Source organism: Tenrec ecaudatus, chromosome 2, assembly GCF_050624435.1.
Source record: "Tenrec ecaudatus isolate mTenEca1 chromosome 2, mTenEca1.hap1, whole genome shotgun sequence".
Taxonomy (NCBI): domain Eukaryota; kingdom Metazoa; phylum Chordata; class Mammalia; order Afrosoricida; family Tenrecidae; genus Tenrec; species Tenrec ecaudatus.
In genome coordinates, this window is record NC_134531.1 from 33,285,711 (window position 1) to 33,304,267 (window position 18,557).

At 44.7% G+C, this 18,557-nt stretch overlaps 1 protein-coding gene across 4 annotated transcripts in view; it reads left to right on the forward strand.

Moving 5' to 3' along the window:
• The window catches only part of TTC23L (tetratricopeptide repeat domain 23 like), a 54,366-nt gene that overhangs the window by 22,034 nt on the left and 13,775 nt on the right, over nt 1–18,557 (forward strand). For all 4 annotated transcript variants that reach the window (XM_075540919.1, XM_075540918.1, XM_075540921.1 and 1 more), the window contains exons 7-10: nt 5,942–6,119; nt 7,025–7,133; nt 10,071–10,198; nt 15,691–15,840. In XM_075540919.1, the coding sequence (XP_075397034.1) occupies nt 5,942–6,119; nt 7,025–7,133; nt 10,071–10,198; nt 15,691–15,840 (565 nt within the window). The remainder of the gene's footprint in view (nt 1–5,941; nt 6,120–7,024; nt 7,134–10,070; nt 10,199–15,690; nt 15,841–18,557) is intronic.

Here is an 18,557-nt window from a genome sequence, read left to right on the forward strand (position 1 = left end):
CGGGGGATCAACCCTTCCTTGTGCTCCCGCTCACGCGTCCTAGGACTGTCTGACTCTTTTTCTCTATTGCCACCTGCGCGTGGCATTAAATGTGACACCTGTAACAGATGAGCAAGGAGCAGTGGTGGAGATAATGTGCTGAAGGTCTGTGAAAACTATGCACAGCGTGCATTTGAAAATATAATGCATATTGTCATTGAGAATAGACATAGCCCTCCGGCCGTTTCTGCATGCACAATCCAGTGACGCTCATTACACACGGTACCTGCCGTACATATGTCTTTAAGGAGAGTCCTGTTCCACATGGAAGCAAAGTTCATGACATTTCTTCATGCCAGAACAAGACTTGACTGTTTTGCATATGAGTCAGAGCTCCTCAGAGAATCACACTATTTACAAAGAAGAGCCGGTCCATCGCATTATCAGAAAGAAAAAGAAACAGTAATAGGTTTCCCGCTCCCTAGATTGTTAAGCTATGGTTAACGTCCTTGACAGAAGTCCATGTCCAGCGCTGTAAGTACTTGGCCACTAGGGCAGATGGCGGGATGGCGAGGAAAGGGGATGCATGCGTCACGTCTGCCTCATGAAGCAACCGCTCATCTGGAAGCAAGTGGAAAACGATGGGGGTGTCGCAGTGCCCAGAGCTAAATGCAGCCATCAGCCGCCAATTAGAAGCTGCTCAGCCAGGGGTTTGGAGCCAGTAGGAAACAGCCTGATGTCTATCTGAGAACAAATGCCAGTACTTCTTTCATGTGTCCGTTGCACTCTGCTGGTTGAGTACCTGCCTTGGGCGCTGTTCTAGGGTGGTGCTGCACATTCAGTGTAAGACATACCAGATCATGAGGATGGCGCAGGGCCCAGGAAGTGTGGCTCTGCTGGGTGCGGGGTCACTGTGCATTGACCTCAACAACACGTGCCATTCACTGTTCTAAGGGCTTCGTTCAGTCTTCACCACAGCTGACAGGGTACGGGTGTGTGTGTGTGCATGTGTGTATACATTTACACAAGCATACATACATATATATTACAGATAAGAAATTAATCCACTATTTGAGCCCTTATAGGACAGGGTAGAACTATGACTGTGGGTTTCCAAAACTATCACTCTTTACGAGAAAGCCCCGGCTGGTGAGTTCAAACTGCTGACCTTGTAGATCGCAAACCAGTGGGCTCCAGTCATCTGAATCTGTAGCTCATCCTCTGTGACCACAGATGTTATGTTTGATAATGACCAAATACCTAGTAAGAGCAAGTCCTTTTTTATTATTATTATTTCCAAGATAGGGGAACTAACACAAACATTTTCAGGCCAATTTTGGTCTGGTTGGCCAAAAGAAATGTTTTTGTGTGAAGAATCATCAGATAACATACCAAGTCTCTCTTGATTAGTCAATCCAGTCTTCAGAGGAAGGATAAAGCTCTAACTTTAAAAGGAAATGTTACTTGAATTCCTCATGGAAAAATTGTTCTACATATAAACGTGTATATTTTTAATCCAAGTTTGAAATACAAAGATGGGGGCAAGGTATGAGGGCAGGGAGACACAGTAATGGTATATCTTAAAAATTGTGAATCGTATATCCTGTGATATCAATTTTTAAATTGTATCTGTGTTCTCTGGGTGAAACAGGCATTTCGGTGCCTCTTGGCACATGTTCCCCAGAGACACTCTGTCTATCATCACCCATATAAAGTGTTTTAATAGATTGGGGTAAAGGGCAAAAAAGGCCTGTGTCTCTGTAATAGAACCTGTCCTGTTGTTTAAAGTCACCAGACACTATATTTATATGATAGGTGAAGGAATCACAGCTTGAACTTTATCTTAATAGGCTGGCACAACAAAGGACTACAGACCTCACAGCCATCAAGTCCCTTCTCACTCACAGCAACCCTCAGAGCAGAGTAGAACTGCCCCTTCGGGTTGCTAAGGCTGTAACTCTGTGGGAGCAGAAAGCCTCATTTAAAAAAAAAAATGTTGGTGAAGAAAGCTAATGGTGCCCAGCTATCAAAAGATACAGCACCTAGAGTCTTAAAGGCTTAAAGATAAGCAAGCGGGTCATCTAGCTGAGAAGCAACAAAGCCCACATGGAAGAAGCACACCAGCCTATCTGATCACAAGGTATCAATGTGATCGGGTATCAGGCATCAGAGAACAAAAAAACATATATTATGAATGAGGGGGAATACGAAGTGGGGATCCAGGGCCCATCTGTGGGAAATTGGACATCCCCTTACAGAAGGGTCGCAGGGAGGCGACGAGCCAATCAAGGTGCAGTGTAGCAATGATGAAACATACAACTTTCCTCTAGTTCTTAAATGCTTCCTTCCCCCTCACCCCGCCCCACTATCATGACCCCAATTCTATCTTACAAATATGGCTAGACCAGATGACGTACACTGGTGCAGATAGGAAATCCAGGGAATCCAGGGCGGATGATCCCTTCAGGACCTGTGCTGAGAGAGGGGATACTGGGAGGGTGGCAGGAGGGTGAGTTGGAAAGGGGGAACCAATTACAAGGACCTCCATATAACCTCCTCCCTGGGGGGTGGACAAAAGAAAAGTGGGTGAAGGGAGATAACAGACAGTGGAAGATATGACAAAATGATCATTTATAAATTATCAAGGCTTCATGAGGGAGAGAGGGATAAAAATGAAGAGCTGATACCAAGGGCTGAAGTAGAAAGCAAATGTTTTGAGAATGATGATAGCAACAAATGTACAAATGTGCTTGACACCATGGATGGATGGATGGATTGTAGTAAGAGTTGTATGAGCCCTCAATAAAATAATTTTAAAAATTGTATACCTACAACTTATCAGGGTGGTTTTACATGTAATATTTAACCTAAGCCTCACAACGCTCTTGAGATTTGGATAGTCCTGCCCTTCTTTTGGGAAAGCAGAGGGGCAGCGCATGAGAGGAAGGCCCGCCACACGATGCGCGGACACAGGGGCTGCAACAGTGGCCTGAAACACGGAACATTGTCACTACGAGTCGGAACCAACGTGATTGACACCTAACACCACCACCACCTTGTGAGTTCCTGGGGGAACAAATGTTAAATACACTTGACTGCTTAACTGAAAGGTTGGAGGATCCAGCGTACTCAGAGGGACCGTGGAAGAAAGGCCTGGTGACCCACCTCTGGGAAAATGTGCCGTTGAAAACTCAAGGGGGACACAGGGCTGCTCTGACACACAGAGGGTCACTCTTGAGTTGGGGTTGACGTGACAGCACACAAAAGCCATCTTGCTTTATTTGGAAGGAAACAGCATCTCAAAATGCTTATAAAGCTAAATGGCGCCTTCTCCTGCACCTTGCTTTCTCTGGAAGATCCCAACAAAATATAGTTTGATCCTCATTGCTTAAAAAGTATGTGCCCAATTTGGTTGTGGCACGTCTGGAAATACAGACAAGTCTGAAAAAGAAAAGAAAATTCACTCGTGTTACGTCATCATCTAGAGCAGTGGTTCTCAGCCTTCCTAATGCTGCGACCCTTTAATACAGTTCCTCATGTGGGGGTGACCCCACCAACCATAAGATTATTTTTGTTGCTACTTCATCACTGTCATTTTGCTACTGTTAAGAATCAGACAACCCCTGTAAAAGGGGTCACAACCCACAGGTTGAGAACAACTTGTCTAGAGATATACTTTGTCATTTACCTTCAGACCTTTTAAATATGTGAAGAGACCTCACAAATTTCTTGGGAAAATGGAATTAGAAGGTGAAAATAGAAACTTTTCTTTGTTAACATCTCCATCGTGGTCAAGACAAGTTTGGAAGTGATGAAACCAGCCATTTTGTAGTCCACCCCTAAAGGACCAAGAGTCCTGGAATTTAACATGCTAATGAAGTGCCTTTTATATTACCAACTGAAGGAAAAGAGATTTTTTTAAAAAAGAAACAGAGGAAGTCAGAAGAAGCCAGATCAGGACTGTCAGTGAATGCCTAATGATTTCCCATTGAAACTCTGCCCTTGTTTGGTGAGAGAAAAGAGATGGAGCTCTGATGAAGGCTTCTCCGGTACTTTTTAGCTAAAATTTTAAGTAACTTTCTCAAAACACTCTCAGAAAGTCAACACACAGAATGCCCTAGCATCCCAAGGACTGTTGCCCTAGCTTCTGCTGGTGACCTGCCCCCTCTTACCTTCAATGGACCACTTCTAGTAGCCTCTACTTTGTGCTTTGTCTTCAGGATCATACCGGGAAAGCCATGTTTCATGGCTTCCTACAATTCGTCCAATAAATGCTTTAAGACCCTCACCCCACTGACGTAAGAGCTCCATTAATAAATGTGCCCTTGTCAATAGCTGATCCGGGTTTAACGGGTTGGGCATGATTGAGCAGAGAGTGTTCTCCACTTCAATTTTCCGGTCAGAATGATCTAAGCTGAACTGATAGAGTTATTTCTCCTCTTAATCATTGGTCCTCTTCAGTTAGAGCCTGGAGAAGATTGCTTCCTTACAAACTGATGGGGACGGTCTGTGCTGTCGGCTTCAACATCTCTCAGTCCCTCTTTAAACAATATACATATTTCACCCATTTCTAAACTGCTGATTTCTTTGGAGCATTGACCCCATAATATTTTCATACAGCATCAAGGGTCTCACCATTCTTTCACCCAAACTTCACCATTAATTTTATATTTGTTCTTGCTTCAGTTTTAGCAACATTCGTGTTGCGCTGATGGGACCTCTTTTCTTTCGTTCTTTTTTTCCCCAAATAGGATTATAATTACAGACATAGGTTTTTTAAAAAAAATCATTTTATTAGGGGCTCATACAACTCTTATCACAATCCATACATACATCAATTGTTAAGGCACCTTTATAGAATCATTGCCCTCTTCATTCTCAAAACATTTGCTCTCCACTTAAGCCCCTAGCATCAGCTCCTCATTTTCCCCCTCCCTCCCCCCTCCCCCCTCCCCCTCCCTCATGAACCCTTGATAATTTATAAATTATTATTTTGTCATATCTTGCCCTGTCCGACGAAGGTTTACGATTTTCAATACATATATTTGGTGGGGACATAATGAAATCCTTAACAGTTGTTAAATGGAAACAAATCACAAAAGGTTAAATTCCATCATTGTCTTCATTCATGAACTCTGTAGACATTATGTTTCTGGGTATTTTTGTCATGAGATGCCTTCGAGTGGACTCTGACTGATAGAGCCCTGTGTGTGGCAGAACAGAACACAGCCAGGTCCCACACGATCCTGCTATTTTAAGTCATCTCCAGGGTGGGACCTCTGTTCATATCATGCCTCATCCTTCTAACTGCCTCAAATTAGATCCCGTTCAAACATGCTATATAACAAGTTAGAATGAGTTTCTGTGGGTTCGAAAACTTTTTTTTGGAAATCTATACATAAATTTTTAATTTTCCATGAACTTTTTGAAGACCCCTTATCTGTGTGTGCATCCATATCTTAGACAGTATTGTATATCTTGCTTATCACTGTCTCTTTCCATAAGATCAGTCTAAAAAGAAAGAGAAAGGATCTTTCGTGTCTGTGGAGTTTCACTGCACGGATCTGTCAGCGCTTTCTTACCCTGCTCCTTTGGGGGAAGGTTTATGCTGTGTCTTCTATCTTTCCTCATTTTCAACTGAGGAAGAAGTCAGCCAAGACACAACACAACAAAACAAAATCTTTGTCCTGAAAGAGCCAGAAGCAGTAACATTTCATTTAGATTTTTAGAGACTGTGTTCGTGGATCCAGTAGCATACCATCTTGTGGTTGCTGGAGATGCAGCCACTTGCAGATTTTCTACCATGCGACAGGGATGGCAGGTGGTAGGAACTGGTAGATGCCACACAGGTTAACAGGCAGGCGTTGGCTCTCTACTGTGGGGCTGGATCTTGGCATTGGGGCATCTACAAAGTAAGAAGTGGCCACTTTGTGACTTTCCTTCATCACCTCTTTTCTCCTAGAGCCTCCTTGGCCATCCACAGGCTGAGCCCAGCCCTGGCCTACTTTGAAAAGGTAATTAGAAACGTCATTGCTTCCAAGGGCAAAAAGACGTCCGACCTGATCAGTCTCTACGAGGAAATCGCTCAGATCGAGCAGCTGAGGAGGAACCACGAACAGGCCATCCAGTACTTGAAGCAGGTTGGTGGGTTGACCGGAGCCAGGCCAGTTCCCAGGGCCAGACCAGCTCAGCGGTGAGGTTGATTCCATCTTAACACCAACTTCCCTCCAGATCCACACCTCCACCGCAAAGTGACCTGGGCAAAGAACATCAACTCTGGGTGGGTGCGTCTGCTGTGTGACCTGACCCCGTGGCAGCACCTCTCTCATCTCTGTCAGGGATAGGAAGAGGAAGCCAAGTTGAGGCCTCTTGGTGGGGGCTGGAGGGAAGCCACAGGTGGCAATGAACTTAAGTCTTCAGCAAACACAAAGGACTTTTTCAATGACAAATGAGATCCTGGTATAATGCGGTCATTTGTTCATTTAGTTAGTCCGACTATATTTCCAAGGCTAAGGTTAGAATAACAAAAGGCTGTTTCACTTGGAGGTACTTATGTTGGCAGATGGCCAGAGGAAAACAAAACCGAGGAAGGAATGTTGAGGTTATCTCAGGAAAAATGATTAGAGCTTTTCTCTGCATCATGTTCTGAAACTGTCCTTGAACTGGTAACCTCTTCTCCTGTCCAGGAGAGCCCTCGTTGTGGTTTCAGACACCTCCCTCAGCTAAAACAAGGATGAAAACACTGGGCTTCTGGTGCCGTAGCAAAGGTGCCAGGCAAGCCAACAGAACCTGCAGAAACCGAGTGATCCCAAAGAAAAGCCACTGCCAGTCTCCCAGTCGGCGGCAGTCCCTGCCACACTGAGGAGAAATGTTGGCATATGCCCCCACTGAGGCAGTGAGTCCCTCCCTTCCCAGACTTGAACCAACGCCGCCATTCACTGTAGATGGGCTCTTAGGCCGCTCACAATTCTGCAAAACCACTAGACCGTCCGCTGTGAACTACTGTCATTTGGACTTTGACTTTGTCCTGATTTCTTTATTCCAGGCCTATTCTATCTGTGTGTCTGTTTTCACGGAATTCAGCCCCAGAACCGCAGAGGCGAGCGCATTGCTAGCCAAAGCTTATGCCACGTCTGGAGAGGCCCAGTACAAGGGTAGGTAGCAGAGGTGGCCCGCGGGGATCTTAATTTCCTAGTCAATGGAAGGCAGCCCACTGGCATCTCTAAGCCTCGGCAAATGAGACTCCACTACTCGTGTTGTGACAGAGAGACATGACCATGGACACGGTTATGTATCAAATCATTACCCTGGACACAATTTTGTACCAAATCAGTTATGTGTGAATTTAGGCTTGATGATATCCAGCCCCAAGAAATTTGCTGGCATATCCAAACCAGTGTGATGAATCTGATGTCAGTTTCCTTTATTCCCTTAGACTTTCAGCACAGTTTTCCTGCATAGGGCTTTCTACTCCCATGAACAGTTATACTCCTGGAAATTCACAGGGACATTTCTACCCTGTTTTATAGGGTGAGTCACATTGACTAGAGGGTAGTGGGTTTTGTTTTTCTTTCTTGTTTTTCTAATTTTTGGAAAGGAAAACAATCATATCAACTGATGCCTAAAAGCATTTGAGAAAATCACATGCCCATCCTTAAAGGGAGGGAAGATCCTCAGCCTGCTTAGAGAACTCACTGAACTTTACTGTAAAGCAATATAATCAAGCAAGTATGGTATGGACAGAGGACAGACAGAGTCAGTGGGACAGAAGAGAGAGCTCAGAAGTGTTCGGTGCCAATGAGCTGGTTCTGACTCCTAGCAACCCTGTGTCATCCTCACAATTGTTCTTATGTTTGAGCCCTTTGATGGAGCCCCTGTGTCGATCCATCTTGTCAAGGGCTACCTCTTCTTCGGTGCCCCCTCTCCCTACAAAGCATGTCTTTCTCCAGTGACTGGTGTCTCCTGATAACATGTCCAAAGAACATGAGACCACATTTCTCCAACCTTGTTTCTAAGGAGCATTCTTCTTCTTCCAAAACAGATTTGTCTTTTGGGCAGTCCACAGTTCCTTCACTATCCTTCACCGGCACCACAATTCAAATGCAAGGATTCTTCTTTGGTCTTTCTTACTCAATGTCTTTTTTTCCACACGCCTATAAGATGATTGAAAATTCCACAGCTTGGGTCAGGCACACCTTGTTCCAAGTAACATCCTTGCTTGTCAACTCTTTAAAGATATCTTGTGTAGCAGATTTAACCAATGAAATGCAATCTTTGATCTCTTGACTGGTGCTTCCATGGGCATTGATTATGGATCCAAACAAGATGAAATCCTTGAAACTTCTATCTTTTCTCCTTTTGTCATCATGTTATCTATTGATCCCGTTGTGAGGACTTGGGTTTTCCTGACACTGAGTTGTGATCCATATTGAAGGCTGCAATCCTTGATCTTCATGAGCAAGTGCTTTAAGCCCTCCTCACTTTCAGCAAGCAAGTTTGTGTTATCAGCATATCGCAGTGGTTAAGAAGCTTCCACCAATCCTCAGGCCATGTTCTTCTCCATGTAAACCAGCTTCGCGGATGATTTGCTCAGCACACAGACTGAATGAGTGTGGCGATAGGATCCAACCTTCGCACACACCTTGCTTTTAAGAGATGCAGTATTCCCTTGTTATGTTTGTAGACCTCCCTCCCAATCCATGTACAGCTTCTGCTTGAGTACTCTGGAATTCCCATCCTGCTCAGGATAGCTATAGTTTGTTGTGATCCATCCAGGTGAATGCCTTGGCATAGTCACTGAAACACAAGGAAACTCTTTCTAGTATCCTCTGCTTTTGCACAAGATTGACTTACATGTGGTCACTGGATGGGTGACAAAGGTACAAAAGCAGTTCATTGGATAAAGGATACCTTCTCCCAACGAGTGGTACGGGAACAAGTGGAGACCAGTAAAAGAAACAGAAGGAAAGAAAGCACAGCCACAATGGTCCTTAGAGGCAAGGGCTTTGGCGAGCCTTTGTCTCACGTACTTGGACATGCTGCTAGGAGAGCCCAGTCCCTGCTAAAGGACATCACACTTGGTAAAGCTGATGGGCAGCAAGAAAGAGAAAGGCCCTCTATGACATGAATTGTCAGTGGCTACAACAATGGGCTCAAACAATTAAAAAAGTGTCCATAAATTTTTAAAAATTCATGAAGGTATTCCTATTGCTGTCCCTCTGCCAAGCACAGTGTCCTTTTCCAGGGACCGGTCCCCTGATAACATGTCTAAAGTACGTGAGAGGAAGTCTCGCCATCCATGCTTCACGGGAGCAATCTGGCCACGCTTCTAAGACAGATTTGTCCTTCTGGCAGTTTATGGCCCATTCAGTATTCTTTGCCAACAGTGTTAAAATGCACCCATTCTCGGGTCTTCCTTATTTATTGTCTCATTGTCACATGTGTATAAGATGATTGAAAAGAACCATGATTTGTGCCAGGCACACGTTGCTCCTCAGAGGGACATCCTTGCTCTTGAATTGTTTACACGGATCTCAAGCAGCCGATCGGCCCAGTGTAACCTATGATTTGCTTTGGCTGCGACTTCCACGAGCATGTGTTGTGGATCCGAATGAGATGAAATCTTTGACAACGTCATTCTTCTCTCCACTTGCCATGGGGTCGACTGCTGGGGGGACTCTAGCTTGCTTTACCTTCAGCTGCAGTTCCGTTCGGTGCTATGGGGCTTCCATGCCTCGAAGCCGCTCAGCGGCGGTGGGTCTGGCTCAAACGTCGGAGCTGTCGAGGTGCCCATGAAGCACTCCACTGTACATGCAAAAGTTAACAGTTGGGATCTGCCCAGAGGCTCCTTCAGAAGAAGACCTGGTGACCTTTTGCCATGAAGATCACAAGCGTGAACAGCCCTGTGGGGGTAGTGGTACTCTGTTCTCCCTCTGCAGCCGCACTGCCACAGCAGCAAGAAGCCCTGAGTGAGACCAGGCCCTGACTTCAGTGTGAAAGTGTCTTATTAATTGAACTAGCGTGCATAATGGGCACTTGCCAGGGTTAGCAGTGTGCCTCAAATGTTCTTCTCCGTCCCCCTTTTCTTGTAGATGATGTCCAACTATATTATATAAAGAGTATCACTGCCTACCAAGCAACATTGGGCTCAGAGGATTCTGAAACGCTAACAACCATTGAAGAATTTTCCAAATGGCTTGTCCAAAACGGGGAAAAGCAGGTAAACATGCTCATCTCGTACATATCATTGCTCGTGTTCATTAGGTGAAGACAGCTCACTCATCTCATGGCTCTAGAAACAAGTCAGACACAACAGGGCTGCGCAGCCTGGGATAGGAGTGAAAAATGGGTTTCTTCTGATATAAAAGTTCCGTCCATTCTTGGACACAGGCACTTCTTCATCTCTGGTCCTGTAAATTTAACTATTTAAGTCAAAATTGCCTTCCTTCCACCTTGGGCGCTAGCAGCCAGTTATTTCCTCTTGGAGTGCTACTTCTCAATTTCTGGTCTTCAACTCTTGATTAGCTGTGCCGGGAATGAGTCTAGTCTGAACCCCCCACAGTGGGGTGAACCAAGAAGGGAACATAACAGATCAACAACGGGAACAAATTGTTGGTAAAAGCCCCCAAGGAGCCCCCAAAATAGACTTCAGGCTAGGAGAGGCAGTTCCCAGGACCCCCAGGGCCAGTGGGGTGCTAGTCATAAAGATCGAAAGACACACCTGGAATTATGTATGCTTTCTCAGGGTTTTTTGTTTGGGCTAGTATTTTGTTCCTCTTTTTATTCCATCTTTTGTTTTCTTTTTGTTTTGTCTCTGTTATTGATGTTTTGCCTACCAATATGATAGGCATGGGAAGCAAGCCCGAGGAGAAAGCAATGGGACAGACTGTCCTGGAGGGACTTGGGGAGAGGAGTGGTGAGCAAAGAATGCCAGGGGAACAACTTGGAGCAACAGCAAGCTAGCTGGGAGGAAGTACTAGGAGGCAGAAGAAGGGTGAGCGTGAGAGTGGGGCAGGAGGAAGGTCAAAGGAAACAGAAGAAAGATCTAGGAAGCAAAGTGATTGTGTTAGTCTGGGTGGACTAGAGAAACAAATTCACAAATGCGCATATATATATAAGGGAGAGGTTTATATACAAGAGCAATTGAACATTGAGAAAACATCCCAGCCCAGTTCAGATCAAGTCCATAAGTCCGATATTAGCCCATATTTCTGATATCAATCTATAAAGTCCTCTTCAGACTCACAAAACACAGGCAATGATGCCCAATGCAGAAGATTGCAAGACAGTGGGTAGAAAGTCTTTGGATCCAGTGTCATTGGAAACATCTCAGTGCTGGCAGGGGTCTCTCTGTGGCTTCTCCGGCTTCTGAGGTCCTGTTGTGTTCCATGTGGCTTGTCTTCTGCAATGTCTCCCAGGGAGTAGTAGTAGAGAGAGAGAGAGAGAGAAGTGTCTTCCGCCTCCAAGGAGGAAATAACCAGATTTCCCAGAATTCTCAGGAGAAGGCCATGCCCACGCAGAAATCTCATTGGCTATCTCCAGATTGACAGCCTAGACTCTACCCCTACACTCTCAATCCTTAAATTGACACCAGATTAGGTGACTAACGCAGTGATGGATAGAGGTATAAACACAGGTGTGCATTTATGTAAATATATTCATAAAATAGAGGCATTGGCCTATGTACATATATTGATATGGCAATACATTGAGGAAGTGGACAAACTTTGGGCCTCTGCTCAAGCCCTCCCTTAACACAAGAACACTTTGTTCCAACAACCTGACATTCTGTGATGGTCACCCTCCCGACACAATCACTGAAGACAAAATGGGTGCATAAGAAAATGTGGTGAAGAAAGTTTATGGTGCCCGGCTATCAAAAGAAATAGTGTCTGGGGTCTTAAAGGCTTGAAGTTAAACAAGCAGCCATCTGGCAGAGAAGCAACAAGCCCACATGGAATATGCACACCAACCTGTGTGATCATGAGGTGACAACAGCATCAGGTAACAGGCACCAGAAGACCCAAAGCAAAACAAAAAAAACATATTGTTGAGAACAAGGGGGGTCAGAGCAGAGACCCAAACCTTTCTGTAGCCAATAGGCTATCCCCTCATAGAAGGGTCAAAAGGAAGGGCGGAGTCAACCAGGGCGAACACAGTACAGCACTTATGAGATGTACAACATTCCTCTGGTTCTTTTAAACTTCCTCACCCCCCACTATCATGACCCCAGTCCTGCCTTTCATTGTGGGCTAGACTGGAGCATGTACACTGGTACAGATGAGTTCATGACACACAGAATCTAGGTCGGATAAACCCCTCTGGGGAAGGGAGACAGCAGACTCTGTAAGTAATATATGAAAGGGTCAGGAGGGTGGGCGGCGGGGGAGTGGAGGAAGGTTAAAAAAAAGAGGTGATACCAAAAGTTCAAATAGAAAGTAAAGTTTAGAAAATAATGATGGCCACATATGTACAAATATGCTTGATACAATTGATGCATGAATTGTTATAAGAGCTGTGGCGAAGAAAGCTGATGGTGCCCGGCTATCAATAGAGATAGTGTCTGGGTCTTAAAGGCTTGAAGGTGAACAAGCGGCCATCTAGCTCAGAAGCAACAAAGTCCACATGGAAGAAGCACACCAGCCTGTGCAGTCATGAGGTGCCAAAGGGATCAGGTATAAGGCATCGTCCAAATATATATATATATATATATATATATATATATATATATATATATATATATATATATATATATATATATATACCATAGTGAATGAAGGGAGAAGCGCAGAGTAGAGATCCAAAGCCCATTTGTCGGCCACTGGAGATCCCCTCACAGTGGGATCTAGGAAAGGAGATGAGTCAGTCAGGGTGCGATGTAGCACCGATGAAGAATACAGCTTTCCCCCAGATCCTGGATGCTTCCTCCTCACCAACTACCATGATCCGAATTCTACCTTGCAAGACTGGATAGAGCAGAGGTTGTACACTGGTGCATATAGGAGCTGGAGGCACAGGGAATCCAGGGTGGATGATACCTTCAGGACCAGGGGTATGAGGGGCGATACTGGGAGAATAGAGGGTGAGTGGGTTGGAAATGGGGAACCGATTACAAGGACCTACATGTGACCTCCTCCCTGGGAGACGGACAACAGCGAAGGGGGTGAAGGGAGATGCCGGATAGGGCAAGATATGACAAAATAATAATCTATAAATTATCAAGGGCTCGTGAGAGAGGAGGGAGCGGGGAGGGAGGGGGAAAAAAAGAGGACCTGATGCCAAGGGCTTAAGTGGAGAGCAAATGCTTTGAAAATGATTAGGGCAAAGAATGTACAGATGTGCTTTATACAATTGATGTATGTATATGTATGGATTGTGATAAGAGCTGTATGAGCCCCTAATAAAATGTTTTTAAAAAAAGAGCTGTAAGAGCCCCCATAAGATGATCTTTAAAAAAGTCATGTTATAAAGTTGCACATCTTGAACGCAGCGGTGTCCCTGAGTTGTACATGTTGGAAAGGGTGACTCCGTGTGTCTTTCCCTGGGCACATTTCGCAACAATCAAAAGCAGACATCAATACAAAACGATCAAGTGTTTTTTGTTACTTGCCTTTTCACTTACAAGCTCCACGAGTTTAAGCTAAACCCCTTTGGACCTGAACTTTTACTCTGCAATACACACTGAATCTCTCTCTCTCAAAATTCCCCACAGGGCTTTTATCTGACCAAGCCAACTTTGTACCTCAGTCCAGTGGGAAACACAGAAAAGTGTGAGTTGGTCTTGCCGCTCATGTGACAGCCAGGTTCAGAGTAAGGTTTTAGTCACGTGAAACAGAAATGGACCTCCTAGGAATGGAAGCAAAAGCTTCTTCTCTTCTGGACCGGACCTTTCTTGAAGAACCTAACACAACAATGACTGATGGCTGTCTGCTTCTCACCAAGTACTTCCGGCGGTGCCGAGCTCCTGAGCATAGATCACAAGTGTCCAGGTTGCCTTCCCAGATAGAAGGCACTCCACCAGGGCACACTTTCAATGCCCCATTTCCCTGAGACAGTCACATTACCCAGTAACTGCTTAATAGTAAATTAATTTCTAGATGTTAAACACGGTTCCTATGGGATTATCCTATTTTTTAAATAACTGCTTTTCTTTCATTCTCAAGCCTAAGTCTTTCTTGACTGCAACTGAAAGTCAGAAGTCTGAAGAACTGTGTTCCCATGGAATGGAATGTTTAGTTTTTTTTTTGTAAACAGAGGCTTCATGTGACACCCATAAAAATTAACAGAAACACGAGAATCTAACTATATGCATACTTTCCTACTCTTAAAAAGATCATGGCAGAGCCTTGGGAGTCCTGATCACGGGCCGTGTTTCCTGGAAAGCAGTCCCTGGCATCGTTTGGCGGTGGTGGTTCTGGCATGCCACATGTAACAGACTATGAGTGCGTGTCCAACCAGTCCCGGAGAACCATTTCTAAATGTCCACATGGATGACACAGGCAGTGGGTGATGTGCAGCCCGTGGGGCCGCCCGCAATGAGTATTCTCGTGCAATCCCTGGGAAGCAAGCACATTGGAAAGGCTAATGAATACAATCCAAAATCTCCAGTTTTGCAGTAGAGCGAGCGATTCCATGTTAGAGCTTTCAAATATGTCCAATGTAGTGAAGGTCATAAAGGGCAGGAGAGTGGCAGGTTAAAGAGCATGGTGTCATGGTGACAAGTCAACACAGGCTGGGATTCTTCACTTGATCCTATATCCTTAACATTATAAAAAGCATTCCTGGGGCAACTAGGAAATGTGGACGGTTAATCCCATGATCCCGTTAAGCCTGTCTCCTGTGATCAGGAGACATCAGAATGCTGCTTCGAGGCAAGGATGGAAAGACTTCATTCGGCTCACCTACTCCCGACATGATGTCAGGAGAGGCTAGCCCTCAGAGAAGGACATCATGCTTGGGAGAGAGTCAATAGAAAAAAGGGGAAGCTCTCCTTCAGGATGGGTTGGCATAGTGGCAGCAACCATGGGTTCAAAGGTAACAGAGGATGGCGCAGGACCAGGCGGTGTTGTGTTCAGTGGGGCGCACGGTCGCTCTCAGTTGAAACCAACTCCATAGCACCCAACAGCAACAGCAGCACCGTATCCCTGTACCATTGACCGAGAGTGGTCGTGTGATTGTAGTTAACTTAGGAAGGGGTCTTTCTTCTGAGACAATATCTACTGAGCATTAGATTGATTACATGTATGTATGCTGACGTGTGTGTGCAGAGAGAGAGAGTGGTCAAATGGTAGCCATAGGTGAATCCTAGTGAAAACTTTATTGGGTATTCCTTGTGCTAGTCTTTCTGTTCTTGTGAAGATTTGAAATTTCTCAAAAATAAAATGTTCATGAGTATAAATGAAGATGATGGAGTTCAGACAGCGCACTTAGCTTTTATCAGTCTCTCTTCCCTCTGTAAAATGAGTGCAATGATCGTTCCTCTCTCAAAGGGGAGCCATTAAGACGAAACAACATTATACACATCTACACGGACTATTATTATTGATAAACTTTCACTTTTCATAGAAACAAGTCATTCAGGTGGCATGTCCCAGCTGACTGGTCCTGGGGGTCCAGGACACTGTGGTAGAACTCATGGAGTGGGTGACAGGTGACTTAGCACCACGTGTTCCTTTCGAAATGCTGGGCTGACTCTCCCTCTCCATCGCCTAGGAGGCTTACACGCTGATGAAGGCGCTGTTGAAGTCCCAGGTCATCAGCCATGGTGGGTGCAGCAAAGAGGTCGCTCAAACCTTTTATAACTTGGGCAAGATCTGCTTTGCCAAAGGAGAGCTCCGGAAAGCAATTCAGCTGCTAAAGAAGGTAAAGGGCTGGCTGGCTGGCTACATTTTCCTCTTGGACTTAGAAACCACTGAGGGGCCTCTCCCCACCCACCCCCTTCTTTCCTCCCTTCCTTTCTCCCTCCATGCCTCCCTCCCACCTTCCTTTTCTTCTTGTTTGTCTTTGTTCTTTCCTTTTTTAAGAAAAGTCCTTTCTTTTCTTCCATGTTACAAAATAAGGAGCCCTGGTGGTACAATGGTTAAAGCACCAGGCTGCTAATCAGAAGATGGGGGTACTTTGAACCCACCAGCATGTCCCCACCACAAAGACGTGGCACCCTACAGCAGAAGGAGTCCTACTCTGTTTTCTAGGGTAGAGACTTGAGAGCAGTGCTTTTAGTTTAGGGTGTTAATGCAGGATCAAAGAACTAACTGGCCAATAGAAACAGGAAGATGAGAACCCCCCTGCACCCTAACACCTAGAGGTGTTGTCCGCTGCCTCCGAGTCAGCTCCGATGTAGAGGGATCCTGGGCACAACAGGACGAAACACTGCACGGTCCTGTGCCATAGCACAACTGTTCCTGTGCTGGGGCCCAGTGCTGCAGCCACTGTGTCCATCCAGCTCCCTGTGGGCCGCCTTCTTCTTCGCTGCCCCTCTGCTTTACCAAGCATGATGTCCTTCCCCGAGGACTGGTCTCTCTTGACATATCACTTAGCAATAGCAGCATAGTTAACATCAATTTTTCTCCTTTGCTCTTTCGGTTTCCGCAGCTTTTTGATCAGGGTCAAGTATAGTATGACCATGGCTCTTCACATGACATGGTCCGTATCACCTTTGGGTTATCACAGCTTCCCTAGAGCACTGATATTCTGGCTCTAGTGGAAAATCAAGCTAAGGAAGCAACTTGTTTTCTCTCTCTTGAGGATCACTCTTTGTGTTGTGCAATGTCAAGTGTCTTACAAACAACGTTTATGTATTTTGTCTGGTGGATTCTCCTTTCGCCCCTTGGAATTTCAGGTGGGAGAGTAAATCTGATCCCTGATACTCCATCTTGTCCAGAAACACACTCTTATCCAGGCTGTTTTTTCCGAGCTTTAAAGAAATGGCTTACTGTCCTCTTGTGTGGGTTATGTCTCCTGTCATTCAGATGTGTGTTCCACACGTCAGTAAGGTCTTTCTCTAATTGCGTTTACCATTTTTTCCTTCTCACTGCTTTTGAGAAATGCTCATTTCTCATGCCTTGATGTCCTTTTTGTTTGTTTGTTTGTTTGTTTCTTGTGCTTGTGGTTCACTGATCCCTTTAGGTCTTCAGGACCTTCAGTTTTCATTAAATTTGGAAAATGTTTGGCCTTTTATTTGATCAAAAATGTTTTCTCTTCTGCTCTGGAACTCCAATTACATGCACTTTAATTTGTTCAAAACTATCCCATGGGGGACGTATGCTCTCTTCATTTTAAAAAATAATCTTTCCTCTGTTTCATTTTTGATAGTTTCTAGTGCTACATCTTCAAGTTCACTGATCTTTTCTTCACTGATACATCATAGCTGCTGTTAACCCCAGCCAATGTATTTTGCTCTCAGACATTGTAATTCTCATCCTCAGAAATTTGTTTTGACATTTTTTATCTTCCATGTCCCTGCTTAACTTTTTAATAAATTGTTTTATTGAGGGCTCTTACAGCTCTTAGAACAATCCATACATCAATTGTATCAAGAACATTTGTATATATGTTGCCATCATCATTTAAAAAACATTTTCTTACTACTTGAGCCCTTGGTATCAGCTCCTGTGAACTCTTGATAAATTATAAATTTATATCTTACACTGTTTTTATATCTTACACTGTCCACTGTCTCCCTTCACCCACATTTCTATTGTTTATCCCCCTGGGGGTTATATATCAATCCTTGTCATGGGTTTCCCGTTTCATCCCCTTCTCATCCCACCTTCCCCCTATACTTAGGGTATCACTATTCCCATTACTGCTCCTGGGGGGTTTATCTCTCCTCGATTCTGGGTGCTGCGAGCCCTTATCTGTACCAGTGTACATGCTCCAGTCTAACCGGGTTTGTAAGGTAGAACTGGGGTCATGATAGTGGCGGGGGGTGGGGGTGGAGAAAGGGCTTTAAAGAACTAGATGAATGTTGTATGTTTCATTGGTGCTGTATTGCTCCCTAACTGGCTTGTCTCTTCCTTGTGACCCTTCTGTGAGGAGATGTCATTTATCTACAGTACTTTGGATCTCCACTCTGACCCCACTCATTCACATCGGTAAGATTATTTTGGGTCTTCTGATGCCTAATACCTAATCCCATCGACACCTTGTGATCACACAGGCTGGTGTGCTTCTTCTATGTGGGCTTTGTTGCTTCCCTGCTAGATGGCCACTTGTTTAACTTCAAGCCTTTTAAGACGACAGATGGTCTATCTTTTAATAGCTGAGCACCATCAGCTTTCTTCATCATATTTGCTTATGCACCCATTTCGTCTTTAGTAATCTTTGTGGGAAGGTGAGCCGTCCCAAAATGCTAGGTTATTGGAACAAAGTGTTCTTGTGTTCAGGGAGTACTTGAGTAGAGACCCAATATCTGTCTGCTTCCTTAATACTTAACATATAAATAGATGTGCATTGGTCTATATCCCTATCATTATATATTTATATATGTATATTCCTATATTTATACTTCTATAAAAATGTCTTTTGCCTCCTAGTTCTTTCCTCTATTTCCTTTCACTTTCCTCCTGTCCTACCATCGT